The sequence below is a fragment of the Echiichthys vipera genome (genome assembly GCF_963691815.1).
Source record: "Echiichthys vipera genome assembly, chromosome: 12".
Classification (NCBI taxonomy): domain Eukaryota; kingdom Metazoa; phylum Chordata; class Actinopteri; order Perciformes; family Trachinidae; genus Echiichthys; species Echiichthys vipera.
This window is the reverse complement of record NC_139837.1, coordinates 21,700,641-21,717,550: the sequence shown is the minus strand read 5'-3', so window position 1 is coordinate 21,717,550 and position 16,910 is coordinate 21,700,641. Positions and strand designations below refer to the sequence as shown.

The 16,910-nt window shown below is 40.3% G+C and overlaps 2 protein-coding genes across 3 annotated transcripts; both read left to right on the top strand.

Moving 5' to 3' along the window:
- On the top strand, positions 1-8,349 carry mavs (mitochondrial antiviral signaling protein). Of its 2 annotated transcripts, none has more exons than XM_083924766.1 (5): positions 1-49; positions 1,874-1,996; positions 2,824-3,004; positions 3,618-4,351; positions 6,477-8,349. In XM_083924766.1, the coding sequence occupies exons 2-5, from the start codon at positions 1,874-1,876 to the stop codon at positions 7,203-7,205; spliced, it is 1,767 nt and encodes a 588-aa protein (XP_083780892.1). In that variant the 5' UTR covers positions 1-49; the 3' UTR covers positions 7,206-8,349. The 2 variants fall into 2 exon arrangements, with proteins under 2 accessions (XP_083780892.1, XP_083780893.1); XM_083924767.1 differs by lacking the exon at positions 1-49 and adding an exon at positions 664-800.
- A 432-nt stretch (positions 8,350-8,781) lies between these two features.
- pank2 (pantothenate kinase 2) lies at positions 8,782-16,254 on the top strand. The gene is made up of 7 exons (XM_083924980.1): positions 8,782-9,135; positions 10,018-10,370; positions 10,943-11,196; positions 12,292-12,468; positions 13,194-13,317; positions 14,133-14,258; positions 14,352-16,254. Exons 1-7 carry the CDS (start codon positions 8,919-8,921, stop codon positions 14,400-14,402), a joined length of 1,302 nt encoding a protein of 433 aa, XP_083781106.1. The 5' UTR covers positions 8,782-8,918; the 3' UTR covers positions 14,403-16,254.
- The last annotated feature ends 656 nt before the right edge of the window (positions 16,255-16,910 follow it).

Below are 16,910 nucleotides of genomic sequence, written 5' to 3'. Positions count from 1 at the left end.
CAGCTTTGGAGAGGCAGTCACGAACAGCCGAGGCACCAAAACACGAAAGGTGAGCCTTATATCGTTTGACATGACAGTAAATGAAGCTTTATTAAGTGCTTGACTGCACTTAATTAAGCTTCATTGGATAAATAAGAGAGTGCCAACTCAGGAAACAGTGGTGACATTGTGTCCTATTATAAGTGTCTACTGTCCTTGCTGTTCCTGTGCAGCCTTTTTTTTAATGTATATAACCTTCACAGTCAGTTATTAAATACAAAAATAGGCTTGAAAGTACATTTTATAAGCTAGTTTGATATATTATAGTCAGTTATAGGTCTCTATTGTCCTTGCTGTTCGCGTGCAGCCTTTTTTAATTAATCTAACCTTCACAGTCAGTTATTTAATATAAAAATAGGCTTGAAAAGTATATTGAACGAGATATTTTACTATTTTATAGGCAGTTATAAGCCTCTTGTTGTTTGTGTGCAGTCTTTATAATGTATCCCAACCTTCTTAGTCAGTTGTTTTACACAAAACAGGCTTGAAAGTTATTTACAGGCATACATATATATGTATGTATAGGCTTCATTGTCCATATTTTTGTGTGCAATTCTACCCAACTTGTTTTGTCAGAAGCTTTACTCCAAAACTTGTTTGATGAGTTATTTCCCAAGCTTCCTGCGATCTGTTCGGCATGAAATCTGACCCGCCGTCTTTGAAAGCCAAGGAGGCTGGCAAGAAAAGGACTGTCATGATGACCTGCCAGTTTAGAGGTCATTCATTTGGCTCAGCTTTGCATAATTCAGCCTCGTGTCAAGGTGCTTTCCCCCCTCTCACACACCACCGTCCTTGTCTTGTTAATCTGCAGTCTCTCACCACTTTACACTTAGATGTATGCTTGAAAATAATACATACAAGCTTACCACATTCCTTTTTATCTGACACTCAGACTCTGTGTGTGTGTGTGTGTGTGTGTGTGTGTGTGTGTGTGTGTGTGTGTGTGTGTGTGTGTGTGTGTGTGTGTGTGTGTGTGTGTGTGTGTGTGTGTGTTAAACCATGGCCTCTGAGGGCTAATGATACAATGAGGAAGACTTTGCTCTTTGGTTTCTGCCCCTGACATTTCTTCCAGGCCGCTGCTGCTGCCTCCCACGTTTACACTAAACTTTAACGTACTGCTCTGTTTGACGTGGCCGGTGGTGACAGATTATAAATCCTGTGTGTGTGTGTGTGTGTGTGTGTGTGTGAAAACGTTCCCCCTGACTGAGCCTGACAACAGATTACTTCACCTGACTGTTTAGGTACAAACAAAGTGATGGTTTTAAGGTGTATTCAATACAAAAAAAAAGTGTGCTCAAGCTTTTTGACCCTGAAAAGCCAGAGGAATGAATGTGTGGGCGTGTTTGTAGTGAGACATTTGAGACGTTCATGCTGCACATTTGAAGTTAGGATATTAAACTGGAGTCTGAAGGTGATTAATCATTGACTAATCACCTTCTTTGTACTCAAGAAAACTTCAACCTTGAAATGAAAGAGTTTTGTCCTCCCCTTGAAAAAGGAACAAAGCGTTTGTGGCTGTTAAATGTTTCTCATACTGAACCTTTTACTTTTCCCCCAAAGCTGCAGCATGCCAGATCTTCACTTTCACTTTCACTTTCATTCATTAAAAATTTCCTCAAAGGTGTGTCTGACTGAGATCATTGCAGACAGTGAAAATGATGTTCCACTAATGTGTTTTTAGGTACTTTCACATGTAACATGTAGTAAAATGAAATAGGGAAATAGGGATAGTGAAAGTGGAAGCTTTCCTTTTGCAATACTACACTGTACAAATTACAATGTACAAAGTGTGTTTACACACTCTGTGTCCTTTTTCCACTTTCTTATTTCACAGATGTCATTTGCCAGTGACAAGCTGTACAATGGATACTTGCGGCGGAATATGCCGACAATTGTGACCAGGGTGAAAGTGAGAGAAATAATGGTCCACCTGCCTTGCTTGACTCCTCACGACAGGGTAAGTTTCATTAGCTACAAGTACCTACTGTAGGACTAGGAACGGGGATTGTTTGAATAATATTGGATTAATATCACGTATTGGCACTAGTATCCACATTTATCAATACCAGTGCCAAAACGATACCTGGTTACACTTAAAGTGTAATTCCGGTGCAAAATAGTCCCATGGTCTTTTTCTGGACTTACATACACGAAATAAGCCATCAAGACAGTTTTTTCCATGTAACAACTATTACCTGAGGAAAACGGGCGAGTCGCTAACAGCCGGACGTGGCTAACACTGATTAGCTCGGGCAGCACGGTAAAGGCATTAAAACAGCGTCTTTAACCACAAATACTGCTCAGAATAACAGCAAACCTCTGCAGCAGCATAAGAAGAGTCCTGACACATAAAACAAAGCACCAACAACGTAGTTAGTGAACCTGGAGTTTATTAAAAGAGTGTTTTAAAGACTTACCTACTGGCCCCAGTACCAGCTCCTCTCATAGTAAAGTCCATTCAAGTTGATTATCAAATAGAATCTAAAAGAAAAGAGCCCATTGATGCTTCGTTTTATGACTAGAGATAGTATATAATGCGGTGTGGAAATCAGAAAAAGACTTATTGATAATCACCGGATCAGAAGTGTGGCTGCCGTCCGGTAGTTGAATTTTAGAGATCAGTCTGGAAGTTTTAAAAATATTTTTAATGAGGACACTCAGATTTGGTTATTGTAAGGTGTGACAGTTCAGTACAATTAACTTTATTATCAAACTTCAGTCACTAACGAGAATCTACTTTAATTCATGTGTTTTTTCCCCTATGCTTTTTTCTTCTAATTGTAGGAGAACATAGAAGCAAAAAGAGAGACTAATGGGAACTTTGACGCCATGGTGCTTCTTCTCGACTCTCTGAAGAGACGAGAAAACTGGCCGGAGCAGTTTATCGAAGCACTTGAGGCGTGTGAGCAGACATCTTTAGCAGCTGAGATGAGAGCGGAATACAACGCTCTGAGAGGCAGTAACAGTGAGTCTTTAGATCAAGAACCTATTACTGTGCATTTTAGGGTAGAATGGAATTTAGTTTTTCGCTTTTGACAAGCAAATATAAGCATACCTCAAATTAATTTTCAGGTTCTCTATGATCTCAGTAGCATGTGAGATATTAAAGGAACACATAATGTTATTATGTATAACAGTTAAACCACAATTTTAGTTTCGCAAAAACAAAAAAACAACAACAAAACAATGTCTATTAAATGTTCTTTGTGTTTTGTTCTAATATTTCCATTATTATTTCATGCACTGTACTTCATGGTTGAGTGTGTTAACGATGAAGCACAGTAAATTGGACTCGGGATAGTATATTGCAGTCATTTGGAAACAAAAGTTTGCATAAATGTTCATATTTTAGCCACTGCACAGGTGAGCAAGTGGAGCTTTATAAGCTCATTTATACAGTTGAAGCAAAACAATTTCTCCTTGCTGTGTGACCTTTCTGTTGTCAGAAAGATGTCTGGAAGGCCTCGGTAAATGAGATCGGAATTACTGTATCATTACCGTGTCAGCTCATCCCTCAGGAACTTTAGTCATATTCATTCGAAATGGATTTAATGACAACATTGTTTGCTTTGCCCTAGATTCCAACCCCAGCTCCCCTCCAACGACTGTCATCAGGGCACATGTCCATCCAGCCCCATCTGCCAGTAATGTGTCTGTCCCAGAGAGTGGTGAAAACAGTCAGGCTGATGTTGTACCACCTGCTGAAGCATTGGCTCCTCCAGAACCCGCTGCCCAGGCCTCACCCCCTCTGGAAATCCTTGTGCAGCCACAAGGCCTCCAGAGCTCAGCAGCCCAAGTTTCTGAGGCTGTGTCTCCACCTGACGCCGTCCCTGAGCCTCCACAGGCAGCTCAAGTTGAAGTGGCACCCCCTCCATCAACACCTCCTCCTTCCCCTGTGACCCCACACACTCAGGCGACTGCAACCCCACCGTCTCAGAGGGAGACTAACTCTCACCCAGAGCCGGTGGAAAACTCTGAATCAGACATTCAGGACATCTCTGGTGATAATGGTGTGATCCCTGATGAGGTGAGCGCAGGAAACGGAGAGGTGTCTACTCAAGCACCCAGTCCTGTTGAGCAGTGTGAGACAGACAGTCCACCCAGCCCCGATCCTCTCCAAACAACCTCCCCAGCGGTCAGTCCACCACGGAGTCCATCTCCATCTCAGATAAACTCAGATGTGACCGATGGATCCTCTTTCCTCACGACGACCCCAGAGAGGCCTCCAGTCCAGGACACCACCCCTCCTGTGGACCTAAAACCTGCTGCTGTCCTGGAGCCTGAAGAAACGTCTGAACCTCCTGCTACACAGGTGAATACCAAAATATGCTCATTGAAAGGCTCACTTTATTTGTTTCAGTCCTCCTAATTTTACCTGGAGAGGGTGCCAAGAACACGTCCTTGTGAACTTTCTTTCTCTGACAATTACTTTACTAAAGCTTTGACTAAACCTCCATTTAGCTCAAAATGAATGATCTCAAGTGACATACCATTGTCATTATATTGGAGGAATCATCTATAGAACAACAGAAATACACCACTAAACCACAAAACTGATCAACTGTTCTGTTAATAGCAATGAAGTGTTGTGTTTCAGGATGGATTATTCCCACATTAATATATGACTTGTGGTTTTAAAATGTTCCTGAGGCCAAAGTCAAAGTTACCGTGTTGCGTTTTCCTGTAAACAAAGCAGATTTAAATTCAGTGTTTCAGACCAAGACACAGTGGGCCTCATTTATCAATCTTGCGTGAAAACGGGCGCAGATCTGAGCGCAGAATTGGTCGTATGACAGGACCCACGTGTGATTTATGAAACATTTGTATCGGACCAATCTCATCGTCATTAACATGCTACGCCCTTAAATATTCCTGGTTCGGAGGCCTCGCCCACTGAGGTCAAACATGCAGAGGAAGCTGGGAAGAAAATACACTTTTTTTCCGACACACAGATCTGCATCCTGAGATGGAGCAAAATAAAGATATGCTTTTTGGCAGTCTTAAGAGTGGAATAAAAGGGGCCCATAAAAACTCTGTATGGAAAAGAATAACGGAGGCAGTCAACCCGAAGCAGCGCTCCACTGTGACCCGTGTGCACCTGTGCGTGTGTGCGCACTGCTGAACCTGCGCTCCTGCTCTGTAGCGGGGTTTGCCAGCGGGGTTATTAGGTATTCCGTTAGAGGATAACCTTTGTCACCTAGAAGAACCATACCAAGATGTTAATCATCTGATATCTTGTTTGATTTAATGCAATTTATCGAGGATGTGACTTTGGCTCTGCAGTGCGCTTTCCTTTTCATTCATTCATCTTCAACCTTGTCGGGGTCGCGGGGGGCTGGAGCCGAGCTGTTTTAAAATATAAAAGAATCGTGTGTCTCCCCCCCCTGGCCGCCACGTTAAAAAGTGATAGCTTGGCATTACAAATCACCTGTACATTTATCGAGTGGTAGTTTTTGCGATTGATGAATGCGTAATCATTCATGGATGGTGCCTTCAGACGCACATGAGTACAATCAATCGCTACAACCACAATTTTTTTTTTTTTATTCGTTTTAAGAATACGTTTTGATCTGTTCTTAATATGTGACTGCTTATGCTTAATGACAGCTGAGGTTTGTTCATTATTTTCAGACAGATTTTGCTGTTCTGCACCGCAAATACACAGGCTCAAATGTGCGTACACGATCTCCGACCACACGTGAGATTTGATCGTAGCTCCCGCTCACGTCCAAATTGATAAATGCCGAAGTTTGCCAGGAAATGGTCGTACGCACGTTTTTCTGCCGTACATTCGTTTGATAAATGAGGGCCACTGTGTGTATCCTTAAAGATATGGTGTTGAATGGATTTCCTTTCGTGTAAAAACACTTGCAAATCAGATTTTTAAAATAATTTAAATCCTGCAGTTTTAAAATTCATGTTTTCTAGCTTGCCGTCTTTTTTTTTTACCTTTGCTGACACAATGCTGCACTTATTGGCTCGTTACAGCCGCCAGCTGTTTATCAGGGGAATAGTGTGACACCTTTGGCAGAAATATGTATTACGTAGCAATATGCCCATGCTTGCACATGACATACAAAAAATTATATTGCTCCTTTGTGCTATTCGTCGCCTGGCACTCCTCAGGTGACTTTAATGAAACCCATCACATACATTACTATGCAAAAGCAAGTTTTTGTAATGGCATTTTCACCTAACAGCATAATATTTTTGAATAGAAAACACACATACATCTGTACTAATGACAGGAATCTAATACAACAGCCCTGAAACACAGTAAATGTGTCTCTGTTGTACCACTGTGAAGCTTATAATGACCATATTTTGGTCAACAGTTTGTCAGAGAGGGACTGATTCAACTAAATGTATTTTTAAAGTATATTTGCTCTGGTCCAAATCAGTTGATGAGTTTGTAAACTTTTGTGTTTTCCGTGCAGGTTTTTGAAAGCAGCCCGCAGACAGAGACGGCAGCTACAACTTTCCCCCTGCCAGGTACTGCAATGGACGCCTCTCTCTGTGATGACGTGTGTATGAGCAAGCCTAACCAACTCATCAGCATCCACCCACAAAATGAGGACAGCCCTACTATCCCTGCACCCAGCTCACCGGTGCAGCCATACTCGGGTAATAGTGAGCGCCTGGAAATAAGCAATGCTCCCCCGGACGCTGTGACCCATCTCCCGGCATGCTCTGTTGTCAGCTCTTCCGTGAGTACAGTGTCTCCACTGCCATGCCTGGAAAACGGAATTGCTCTTAATCATAACGAACCGGAGGAAAACCAGTATGATTCTCCTGGTCAGAGTTTGGAAATGCAGGGTGTGCTTGAAAATGTGGTGCATGTATCCGAGGAGCCGTCTATCCTTAACCTAGACGGCCAAAGCTCGGCACCACAAGCTCAAGTCGTCAACGGGGAAGCAGCCAAAGAGATAACCTCTGCACCGCCACTATCCACCAACACTGTTGATACTGCATTGAGTGTAAACACCACCTCCTGTGAGAACTGCCAACCTTGTGAGCCTGCGCCCGCTCATATGTCACCAGAGCAAAAGTCACTGCATGATTCTGAGGAGAAGACGGCCTCTCGCACAACTAATACAAAGTATATTCTGACCGCTGCAGGAGTGGGGGCCTGTGCACTGCTGATGGCGTGGAGGTTTAAGAATTAAGGGGATTTAATACATTTTAAAGGACGAGAAGATTAGGCTTTAAGGCTTTTGAAAGGATCTTGAGGTTATGGTGCCTTGTTGTTGTCACTGGACAAGTATGGCGTGAGGCAGCTGTTTAATAATTACCTTTAGTAATAATAGCTGACTTGCCAGACCTTTGATCATGTCATTAATTACAAGTATGTTAGTTTGTACTTTGTTTTATCATTTTACTGATGAAAGAAATTGAGCAGAATCCAAATCTACCCTTCATATTCTAGTTGGGGAACTTCATGAAACTGGGTTGAAATCTCAGGTTATGTTTGCACTTGCTGCAGATATGTGGTTTGTAAATGTACACAGATGCTGTGTAATAATGATAGAAATGTTTGAATGTGCACTTGTCTGATAAGCACTTTTAAGATAAGACTGCTGGCTGTTGTCCAGTGAAGATTAGTGCACCAAGGACCTGTATTTGACTGGATGGGGACTGTGAAACATAGTGCAGCATCACACTGTAAATGATGGCCCGTGCACTATCTGTATTTATTTGTACATATATATATATTCACTATATAGGTAATGTATTCCCAGAAAACCTGATGTGTCAAAAACATTCCAAAGCACCAATAATGTCTCAAAGAATCAGTCCACTAAAAACTGAATAATTAAATTACATACTTGGCAAATATATCTGGTTCATAGTCACATCCTATTTTTTCCAGCGTCTTAACCATGAGCCGTCATGTCATTTGATGCATTATTTAAATGTTTTGTGGGCATTGCTTATTTATTATGTTTGAAAACATAAGAAAATGTATTTAGTATAGCAATGCCTAGTTTGCTTTTGCAATGAGATCATTTAAAAAATGCATTATATACAGATTTTGGTGCACTTGGCAGGCGGCGGTGTGCTTTCTGGTCATTCTCTGGTGTAAATGTTTGAAATTATATTTTGATGTATTTATTTTTAAACAAATTTGAGAGGATAATGAGATTAGATTAGATTGTAAATAACATTGTCAATAGAAATGTCTGTAAAAAATAAATCTTAAATTTAGAAGGTTTTGCACATTTTAAGAGGATATTTTGGGCTGCAGAGATGCTTTTGTAGATTAAATATTTTGTCATTATGGAACACGTGAATTGTTTTGTTTTTTCAAAATTTTAGGCACTGTCTATAGCTACTTGAAAATGATATCAATAAACCTGACATAAAGAGTGCTTTATTGTGTGTGTATTTTGATTTCCCTGCAGAGAAACCACAAGTTAATGTCAATTTTAATAGAATTATGTCACACAGAGCAAGGGTGACACAACAACCTGAATAGGAATCCATTGTACATTAAATAAATAAATGTAAGTGATTACAAACTAAGAAAATATAAACTAAGTAAGACTGATAAACAGACTGGTTAACTGTGTGTGTATGTACATGTATTTTTATATTCATAAATACATGATGGGGTTTTTTTTTATGTGAAAAAAGTGACATCAGCCTCCGTTTTCTTGACTGGCGGATTCTCCTTCTGATTGGTTCTGGCGTCCTTCAGTCACCCGCTTGACCCCGCCCACCTCTGTCTTGACAGAACATAAAAAGAGACCGCGGCCGTTATAGCGACACAGCTACTTAGCTAGCTAATTAGCGTCACTGTCCACATTAATTATTGACGTTCAAATGGTTTTATTTGTTATCATAAACTGCAGCATATGTCGTGAGTTAAGTCATTTTAAATGGCGTGGAATGGCCACCAACGCGACGATGAAAGTATCGACGAGGACGAAACGCCCACGAAGCAGCCGCGGTCCAACAATGAGATGCCCGGTGGTTGTTTCAGAAACGAGCCCGACACTGAGGCAGCCGCGCCCGCAGGAAGAGCCGCATCCGACCGGCGGACCTCCAGCTCGACGGCGAGGCGTCGGAGCGACTCTGTGAAGAAAACAAGGCCGCGTAGGTGTAGCATGGGCTCCGTGTATTTACCGGAGAAGATGCATGTATACAAAAATCTAAATAGTGAAAGTACAAATTTGGAAAATAAACTGTTAATGGGCCGCATAAAATTCTTTAAAAATGTATTGCATATGGCTATGTAATGGTATGATGCGAAACCTGACAACTGTAATTTTGGTGTTGCTATGACAATGTAATACAGTAGAGAGATGTGCCAGTAAATAGCCAGGGTCTGTTTTGCAACAAGATGGCGTTCTTGGTACACGCTGTACTTCTGCCTCTGATGGTGATGAAGCTGCAACATTAGAGACATCCAGCTCTGTCTGTCCCCACTGCCATCAAAGCATTTAACAGGACGGGTGCTGGGAATCCTTGGAAACACTTGAATTTTAGTGGGGTGTTTTCAAGGTGCATGGAAAACTGCTTGAAATGTATGTTATAGGGAATGACATAATATGATTTAACAAGAGACAAGAAGATCTCTGTATTTGAGAGGCTGAGAACAGCGTTTTCTGACATGTTTGCATGAAAAATGACTTGATAAACGTTATAAAAAAACAGATGGTGATATATTTCTGGCGAGTTTTCGTTTAATTTGTAGTCCTTATGTGGAAAGCTGACTCAAAACATCAGGTTGGTTGTTGATAGGACAATAAAATTTAATTTTAATGTGATGGACAAGTTTTATAGTAAGTATACTGAAAATACTGTATACAAATATGTAGTATACTACAGCTGGTACAGGAAAAACATGAAAATACAGCTTAAAGTGCCTTAATTTGACTCTGGAAAAGGTGTAGGAAACATGATTTAAATATTAAATTCAATGTAAGAAAAATAAAGGGATTTTTTTTTCTACATATATTATCTCACAAAATGCAGCATTTCCCTGGTTTGGGATGGACATTGGAGGCACTCTGGTGAAGCTGGTGTACTTTGAGCCCAAAGACATCACAGCAGAGGAGGAGCAGGAAGAGGTGGAGAACCTGAAGAGCATCCGCCGCTACCTGACCTCCAACATCGCTTATGGTAAAACGGGCATCAGGGACGTACACCTGGAGCTGCAGGACCTGACGCTGTGCGGCAGGACGGGCAACCTGCACTTCATCCGCTTCCCCACGCACGACCTGCCGGCCTTCCTGCAGATGGGCCGCAACAAGCACTTCTCCAGCCTTCACACCACCCTCTGCGCCACAGGAGGGGGGGCTTACAAGTTTGAGTCTGACTTCCGCTCGGTGGGTCTGCATTTGTTCTCTTCTGTTTGCTTTTGCAGGGCTGGAGAGGGAAGATTGACAGGAAGGAAAAAGGAGAGATAATTGTGGAGTCGTAGCATATTTTTAGCATGTGATGAGAACTCATGTAATCAGAACAGCCAGTGATGGAGAGCGTGTGAAAATCCACAGTTAAAGATGTAGCAGTACTGCCAGTGGATACAAGGACACAGAGGGCGTGTTTATCCTCATGCAGTTAGCAAGAAATAAAAGCAAATTCAGTATCAGACACATGGTTAAGATAATCTATTTTCATAACTTAAATAATTTGGACAAATTGAACAGCGACTACAATGAGATAAAGAACCGTTGTTGCACTAAATGTCCATTTTTAAGTGCGTTAAAACTGGAATGTACAATTGCACAATTACAAAAATATGTATTTGAGATCTGCATTTTCTTTTTGTTTCTTTGATGAGATGTATTCCAATGTAATTAAGGTTCCTGTTTTCTCACACCCCAGTTTCGTACCTCTGTTCTCCTGACCACATCTCCTCAGTGACGTTATCCGTGTTCTCTTTCCTCTCACCAAAAAGATGGCGGACCTGCAGCTTCACAAGCTGGATGAGCTGGACTGTTTGATCCGGGGCGTGTTGTACATCGACTCGGTGGTGTCCAGCGGACCCTCGGAGTGCTACTACTTTGAAAACCCCACTGACCCGGATCGCTGCATCCAGAGGCCCTACACACTGGAAAACCCTTACCCTCTGCTGCTGGTCAATATAGGGTCTGGGGTCAGCATCCTGGCCGTCTACTCCGAGAGCAACTACAAACGAGTTACAGGGACCAGGTAATTATCAGTGCTGGAGATTTAATGGTCACAAATGGCTGGTGGACTGTTTGACATTTAATATATGTCATAAAATGGGATTGTTTACATTTAAGTATTATTTTCTGATGCTTCTCATGTTGGATCTTAATCCAAATCCACAGGGCCTGCTGCCCCTATTTAATTTAATTCATATGGAACATGATGTCTTCCATATTTATTTTTTTGCTAAAAGGTTGGACCCAGCGGGAGTACAGGGGCTGAAGGGGTATACTTTTAACACACAGTCCATTTTAAGTGACGTTAAAGTGAATTAACAGATTTGACTATTAAAATGGTTTTCATGATGAGTCAGGCCTTGATTCATTTGGAGGACACATAATATTCTACAGTCTTATAATGAGCAAAAGAAAACCGCAAAAGTAGATTTTTCAAGTGCAGCATTACGGTTTTTATATCTGTTGGTTTGCTCTGCGTGTCAGCAGAAAAAAACAGAACAGAAACCGAATACATGTGAAGTGACACTAGCCAACCACACACAGACTGAGAACAGGTTAAAGTGATGCAGGGGTTCGCAGGTGGGTGCACTCCAGTCAAGTGGGTGGCCTGACTCTGTGTCTCCGTGGTGCCTTGGTGTGAAAAGTAGCAGCATTTTTTTTTAGCTGTTTGCAACCAAACCATTTCCATTATTTAACCGTTTGCTTGTGAGTTGAAACAAATGGTTCTTTGTTAGTTTGATTTGGGTTTCTTGTAGTTTAAAATATGCCACTTGAACTGAGAGTGTTCCCTCCTCATACTCTCTGCACTGGTTTGTTTTCACATGTGGTTTCTCTGTCTGGTGGCTTTGAAAGGGAATCATGAATGCTTACTTCTCCCTCAACATAATGGCCCTTTGTGCTGTACACTGAGCACTAGAGTGTTTTTGAATTGGCAGTCTGTACAATGTACATAACTTATCTTTTTTTTTTTTAAGTGGTCAATATTACTTTTGGCAGAGACATTTCTCTTTGCCCTTAATTTTAGACTCCCTACCCAGTTCAGACTGGTGTGTTTATACATTTCCAGAATATTAATGGCATATTTCTCATATCTCTGTTCATCTGTGTGTGTTCACAGTCTCGGTGGTGGGACCTTCCTGGGCCTGTGTTGCCTGCTGACTGGCTGCTCTACTTTCGAGGAAGCTCTAGAAATGGCTTCTCAGGGGGAGAGCACGCGAGTGGACAAGCTGGTTCGGGACATCTATGGAGGAGACTATGAGAGGTTTGGGCTGCCAGGCTGGGCTGTAGCCTCAAGGTGCGGTTTACAGCAGCTTTTTTTTTTTTTTTTTTTAAAGTTTTTGTTGGATTCCAGCCTAAACACAGTCCCTGCTTTAATGAAACGGGGAACCGGGACAGTTCTAAATTTCCTCCTGTTCCTATTCTAAGCCTTGATTTCAATTAGATGCTGTTTGAGCAAGATATTTTCACCAACAGTTCCTAAATATGTTTTTAAAGGCCCCATATTGTAAAAAGTGAGGTTTCCATATCTTTTTTCTTTATTATAAAGTAGGTCGAAGTGCTGCATAAATCCTGTGAAAGTATCAAAACACTCAATCCACAGAGAAATGCACACAGTCCGTATTCAGAAACTGTGCTTTTAAACAAGCCATCAGGACTTCTGTACGGTTGTGATGCAACAACTACACTATATATAAATAGAAAGTGCAGCTTCAGTGCTGTTACAGTCATTCCTGGCTGTAATGACGGTGCAGATACATCGAGAACGCAGATACAGAAGACCCAGAAATAATGGGCTTTAACAGTACGAGATAAAAGATGTGTTTTTAAATATTTAAGCATATAAACATGATCTAGTAGAAACCCAAAATACAAGTATGAGCATGATATGGGACCTTTTACAAAATAATTAAATCTGAATCTTGTTTCCGGGTTGTCTTGTTTGATGCGTAACACTGCTGAATCTGAAAAGACTTGTGAAGTATTTGTTCATTTAATACGGCTCGTGTTTTGATTTGATAGTTTTGGCAACATGATGTCCAAAGACAAGAGGGAGTCGGTGTCCAAAGAGGATTTGGCCAGGGCAACGCTGGTCACCATCACCAATAACATCGGCTCCATCACCAGGATGTGTGCGCTCAATGAGGTTAGTAACGGTGTGGGGGGTAAAAACACACTGTAGTTGCTGGAGAGTCATTTATTGGCATCTGTGTTTTACTGGCAAAAAGACTGTAAAGATGTAATTGCGAGGAAGAGTCTGAATTCTGGATTGGGGGCAACACAGTTGGTATAGAAGTTATATTAGTCTGTGGAAGAATCCATTCCCCTCCAGTGTCACTGCTGGTCGTTTTCTCTTTGCGTTCAGCCTCTTTACGGTGCTGCCTTGTGGCGTCTTGATCAAGCAGCATTGTACAGGGCTATGAAGGCGGAGAGGAGGTACGCTGCATTATCTTTGTGTTTTTCAGCTTCAAAGCAGAGGATGTTTAACTCAAAACAATTTAAGATGCAAACAAGCAATTATTAATTAAATGCGTTGTTAATTTAGCAGTAAAATACACAGCCTTAATCAATAGTCAAATAAATGTATTTGTTTAGTTTATAAGTTTAAAAACAATATATGTTTATCTAAATGCTTTAGAGGTAAGCTAAAAATGCAGTTAGATTATTAAATTGTATACAAAAGTGAGAATGTAAGCGTATTGGAGAGAAATACAATAAATATAGGCAGGACATATTTATGTCAGTATGATTTATTAGTTGAGTTGTAGAGTTACGACTTTATTGACTGCTTTATTATGGCTTTAACTGTTGCTTGCTGTGCTGTAAGGTTAATAAGTAATAAAATATACAAGTTAATATGTCGTTACATATAATCAGCGTCAGCATTTTAGGAGAGAGTATTTGCCTCAACTGATGTCACAGTTTGTAATGATTTGATCCCCATTCTCTGTCATCAATAAGAACATAGAGAGAGTGGTGTTTGTGGGAAACTTCCTGAGAGTGAACACCCTCTCTATGAAGCTGTTGGCCTACGCCATGGACTACTGGTCTAAAGGACAGCTCAAGGCGCTCTTCCTACAGCACGAGGTAAATAACTCAACCTCAGAGAAACAAAATGTAGTGTTGTGCTTTGATAGGCTCAAGGATTTTTATCTCAAAGTTATTTTCTGTTTTTTTAAGGGTTACTTCGGAGCGGTTGGAGCCCTGTTGGAGCTTCTGCATCCCTCTTAATCCGTCCAAACTACAACCAAAGAAGCACATGTCACTCTGCTGCTAAGACCGTTAGCACTTTAAACTGTCCAGAATTAATTCCACAGTGGGATGTTATGCCAGCCATCAGCCAGTTACTGGTAAATTTTGGGTGTGGCAGGCGGATTGTCAAACATTTGGAGGTCCTAATATGTTGTCAGAAATCAAGCTGGTTTTGTAAAATGGTGAAAATCTCCTAAATTGTGGTTCACGTCTGCTGTAGTGGCCAGCGCATAGCAGTCTGTTTCCTGCCCTGACCAAAGTTGTATGCAGCAAATTCATTGTTTGCAGGATGTTAGAGGAATAATCCAGGTTTGGTCCGAAACATCTCAAGGAAATTCACCACAGTTGCCTGAAATAGTACTAAAAAGTACTCTGCATCACATAGTCTAGTCTTGTGGACTGCACTTACCCTGCAGTGGATATCAGGTCCTTGGGCATATATTTTAAGTACTTTTTAGGGTTTATTTGACCCTACTTTGATACCAGGTGGATGGTTGGGCTGTAGTGTATGAGTCTATATGATTGGAACATGGAAACAGGAAAGATTTAACCAGTGAAGCACCATTTATCATTACTAATTTGTCGAATATGTTGTTTATTGATTGATTGGTCTATAAAATGTCAGAAAATAGCTAAAATATCCGGCTTAGGTTTCCAGGACCAAAGATGACTTCTTATAAATGCCCCATAAAAACACCAAACACATGAAGTTTACTGTCATACAAGACAAAAAAATGCAGGTAATCATCATAATTGAGAAGCTGGAACCAGGACATTAATACGATTATCATGTTGCAGATTAATTTTCTGTCTATTAATTGACTAATGCTTTAAACTCTACATACCTGTAGTTCTAAATAACAAAGTTTTGTAAAGAAAACAGCACAACTTGAGGAACTTATGGAGAGTTGAGATGATTTAAGTCTAAAATAGAACGTACTCGGTCAGTCGATTCAGCTGATGATTTTTGTGTTTGTGAAAGTTTGTAATGTTTATGAACCCAATTGTTTACTCCTAACTGTATTTTTGCAACAGTGCTGGTATCAGGTAAACTAGACAATCAGTTTGGGGACTAGTGAGACTGCACTAAGGCCCTTTATGACCCCAAACCTCTGCCCTGCTGAAGTGCCCTTGAGCCACTGCATTACTTGTAGAGGGAAATCAGATTAGGTGAAAATATATGCATCGGTAAGTGTGAAATTTGAGGCAAATTTGGGCATTATATCCCTGAATTTCCCCCGAGTTCAGTTAAAAAAAGTTATTTTAATGCAGAAACATGACGCATCCCTAATGGAGGTTTTAGGTCCTGTGACCCCCGAACCATTTCTGTCCTGTTCATGTATGTTGATGTGTTTTTAATGTGAATTTAATGTATGTCTTGGTCAGGCTTCCTAAAGCTTTATGTTTTTCAAGAGCCACTTAAGAAGGTAGAACTTGAGAAGTTTTCAACCTTGTGTCTCTTAGTTGTGTGTTGTCAGAGTTGTTTTTTGTCCCATCATTTCATTTATTGCTTATCCGTCCCATTTTAATGTCATCAGTTTGTTCAGTAACCGGTCTATTGATGGGTTACAGGGACCATAATGAATCAACTACCTAAGGAAGAGACTTGGCTCCCAAAACCGTTTAAATACAGTGGACACAGTATTCAGCGGACAGTATAATATGTCTGGCAGTTGTTTATACAGCAAGCTGATTTAAATTAAAGTGCCTGTCATGTTTTTGTATCAAATACAATAATGTGTTCAGCAATGTGGTTTAAATTGAGACAAGCTGGTCTGAAACTTTTTGGTAAAAGAGTCATTACAGAATTCTTATTGTGTCCCCATTAAATATAAACTTTTAATACCTATGTGACACCTTGCAGCTTTTTTTATTGGAGAACTTTTAAAGACATTTGAGGAAATAGGTTTATTCACTTTCTTTGCTGAGAGTTAAATGTGATTAATACCTTTATGTTTGGAAGCTAAATATGAGAACAGCATTCAAGATTTAACTTAAGTATACAAAAGTTAGCCTGAAACATGAGCTTGATAGAAGTGTCTGGTTTCCAGGCTATACAAAAGTATTAACATTAAAATATACTTAAAATACAAAAAAAGTTCTCATTTCAATGGCCAATTTCAGAATTTTCAACCCAATTCTGTTGCAAGCCTATGGAGGACTAAACATGTCTTAAGTCTCAATAAATAAATGTATAAATAAGTACATGAATGAATAAATGGGACAGCCTACCTCATTAACATATTGACACAGATGGTGATAGGTGAACAAAACTAGAAATAAATGTAAAGCATGTATTTATACTTGTATTTATTCATTTATGTATGCATTTAATTCTGCATTTATACGATTGTTCATGCATTTATTTTTTATTTTAGCATTTATCTCAGCATTCATTAATTATTTATTAATACATCCATTTATGCATTTATTTTTTTAGATTTAATCATGTTTATTCCTTTAATATATGTAGAGACTGAGTAACGG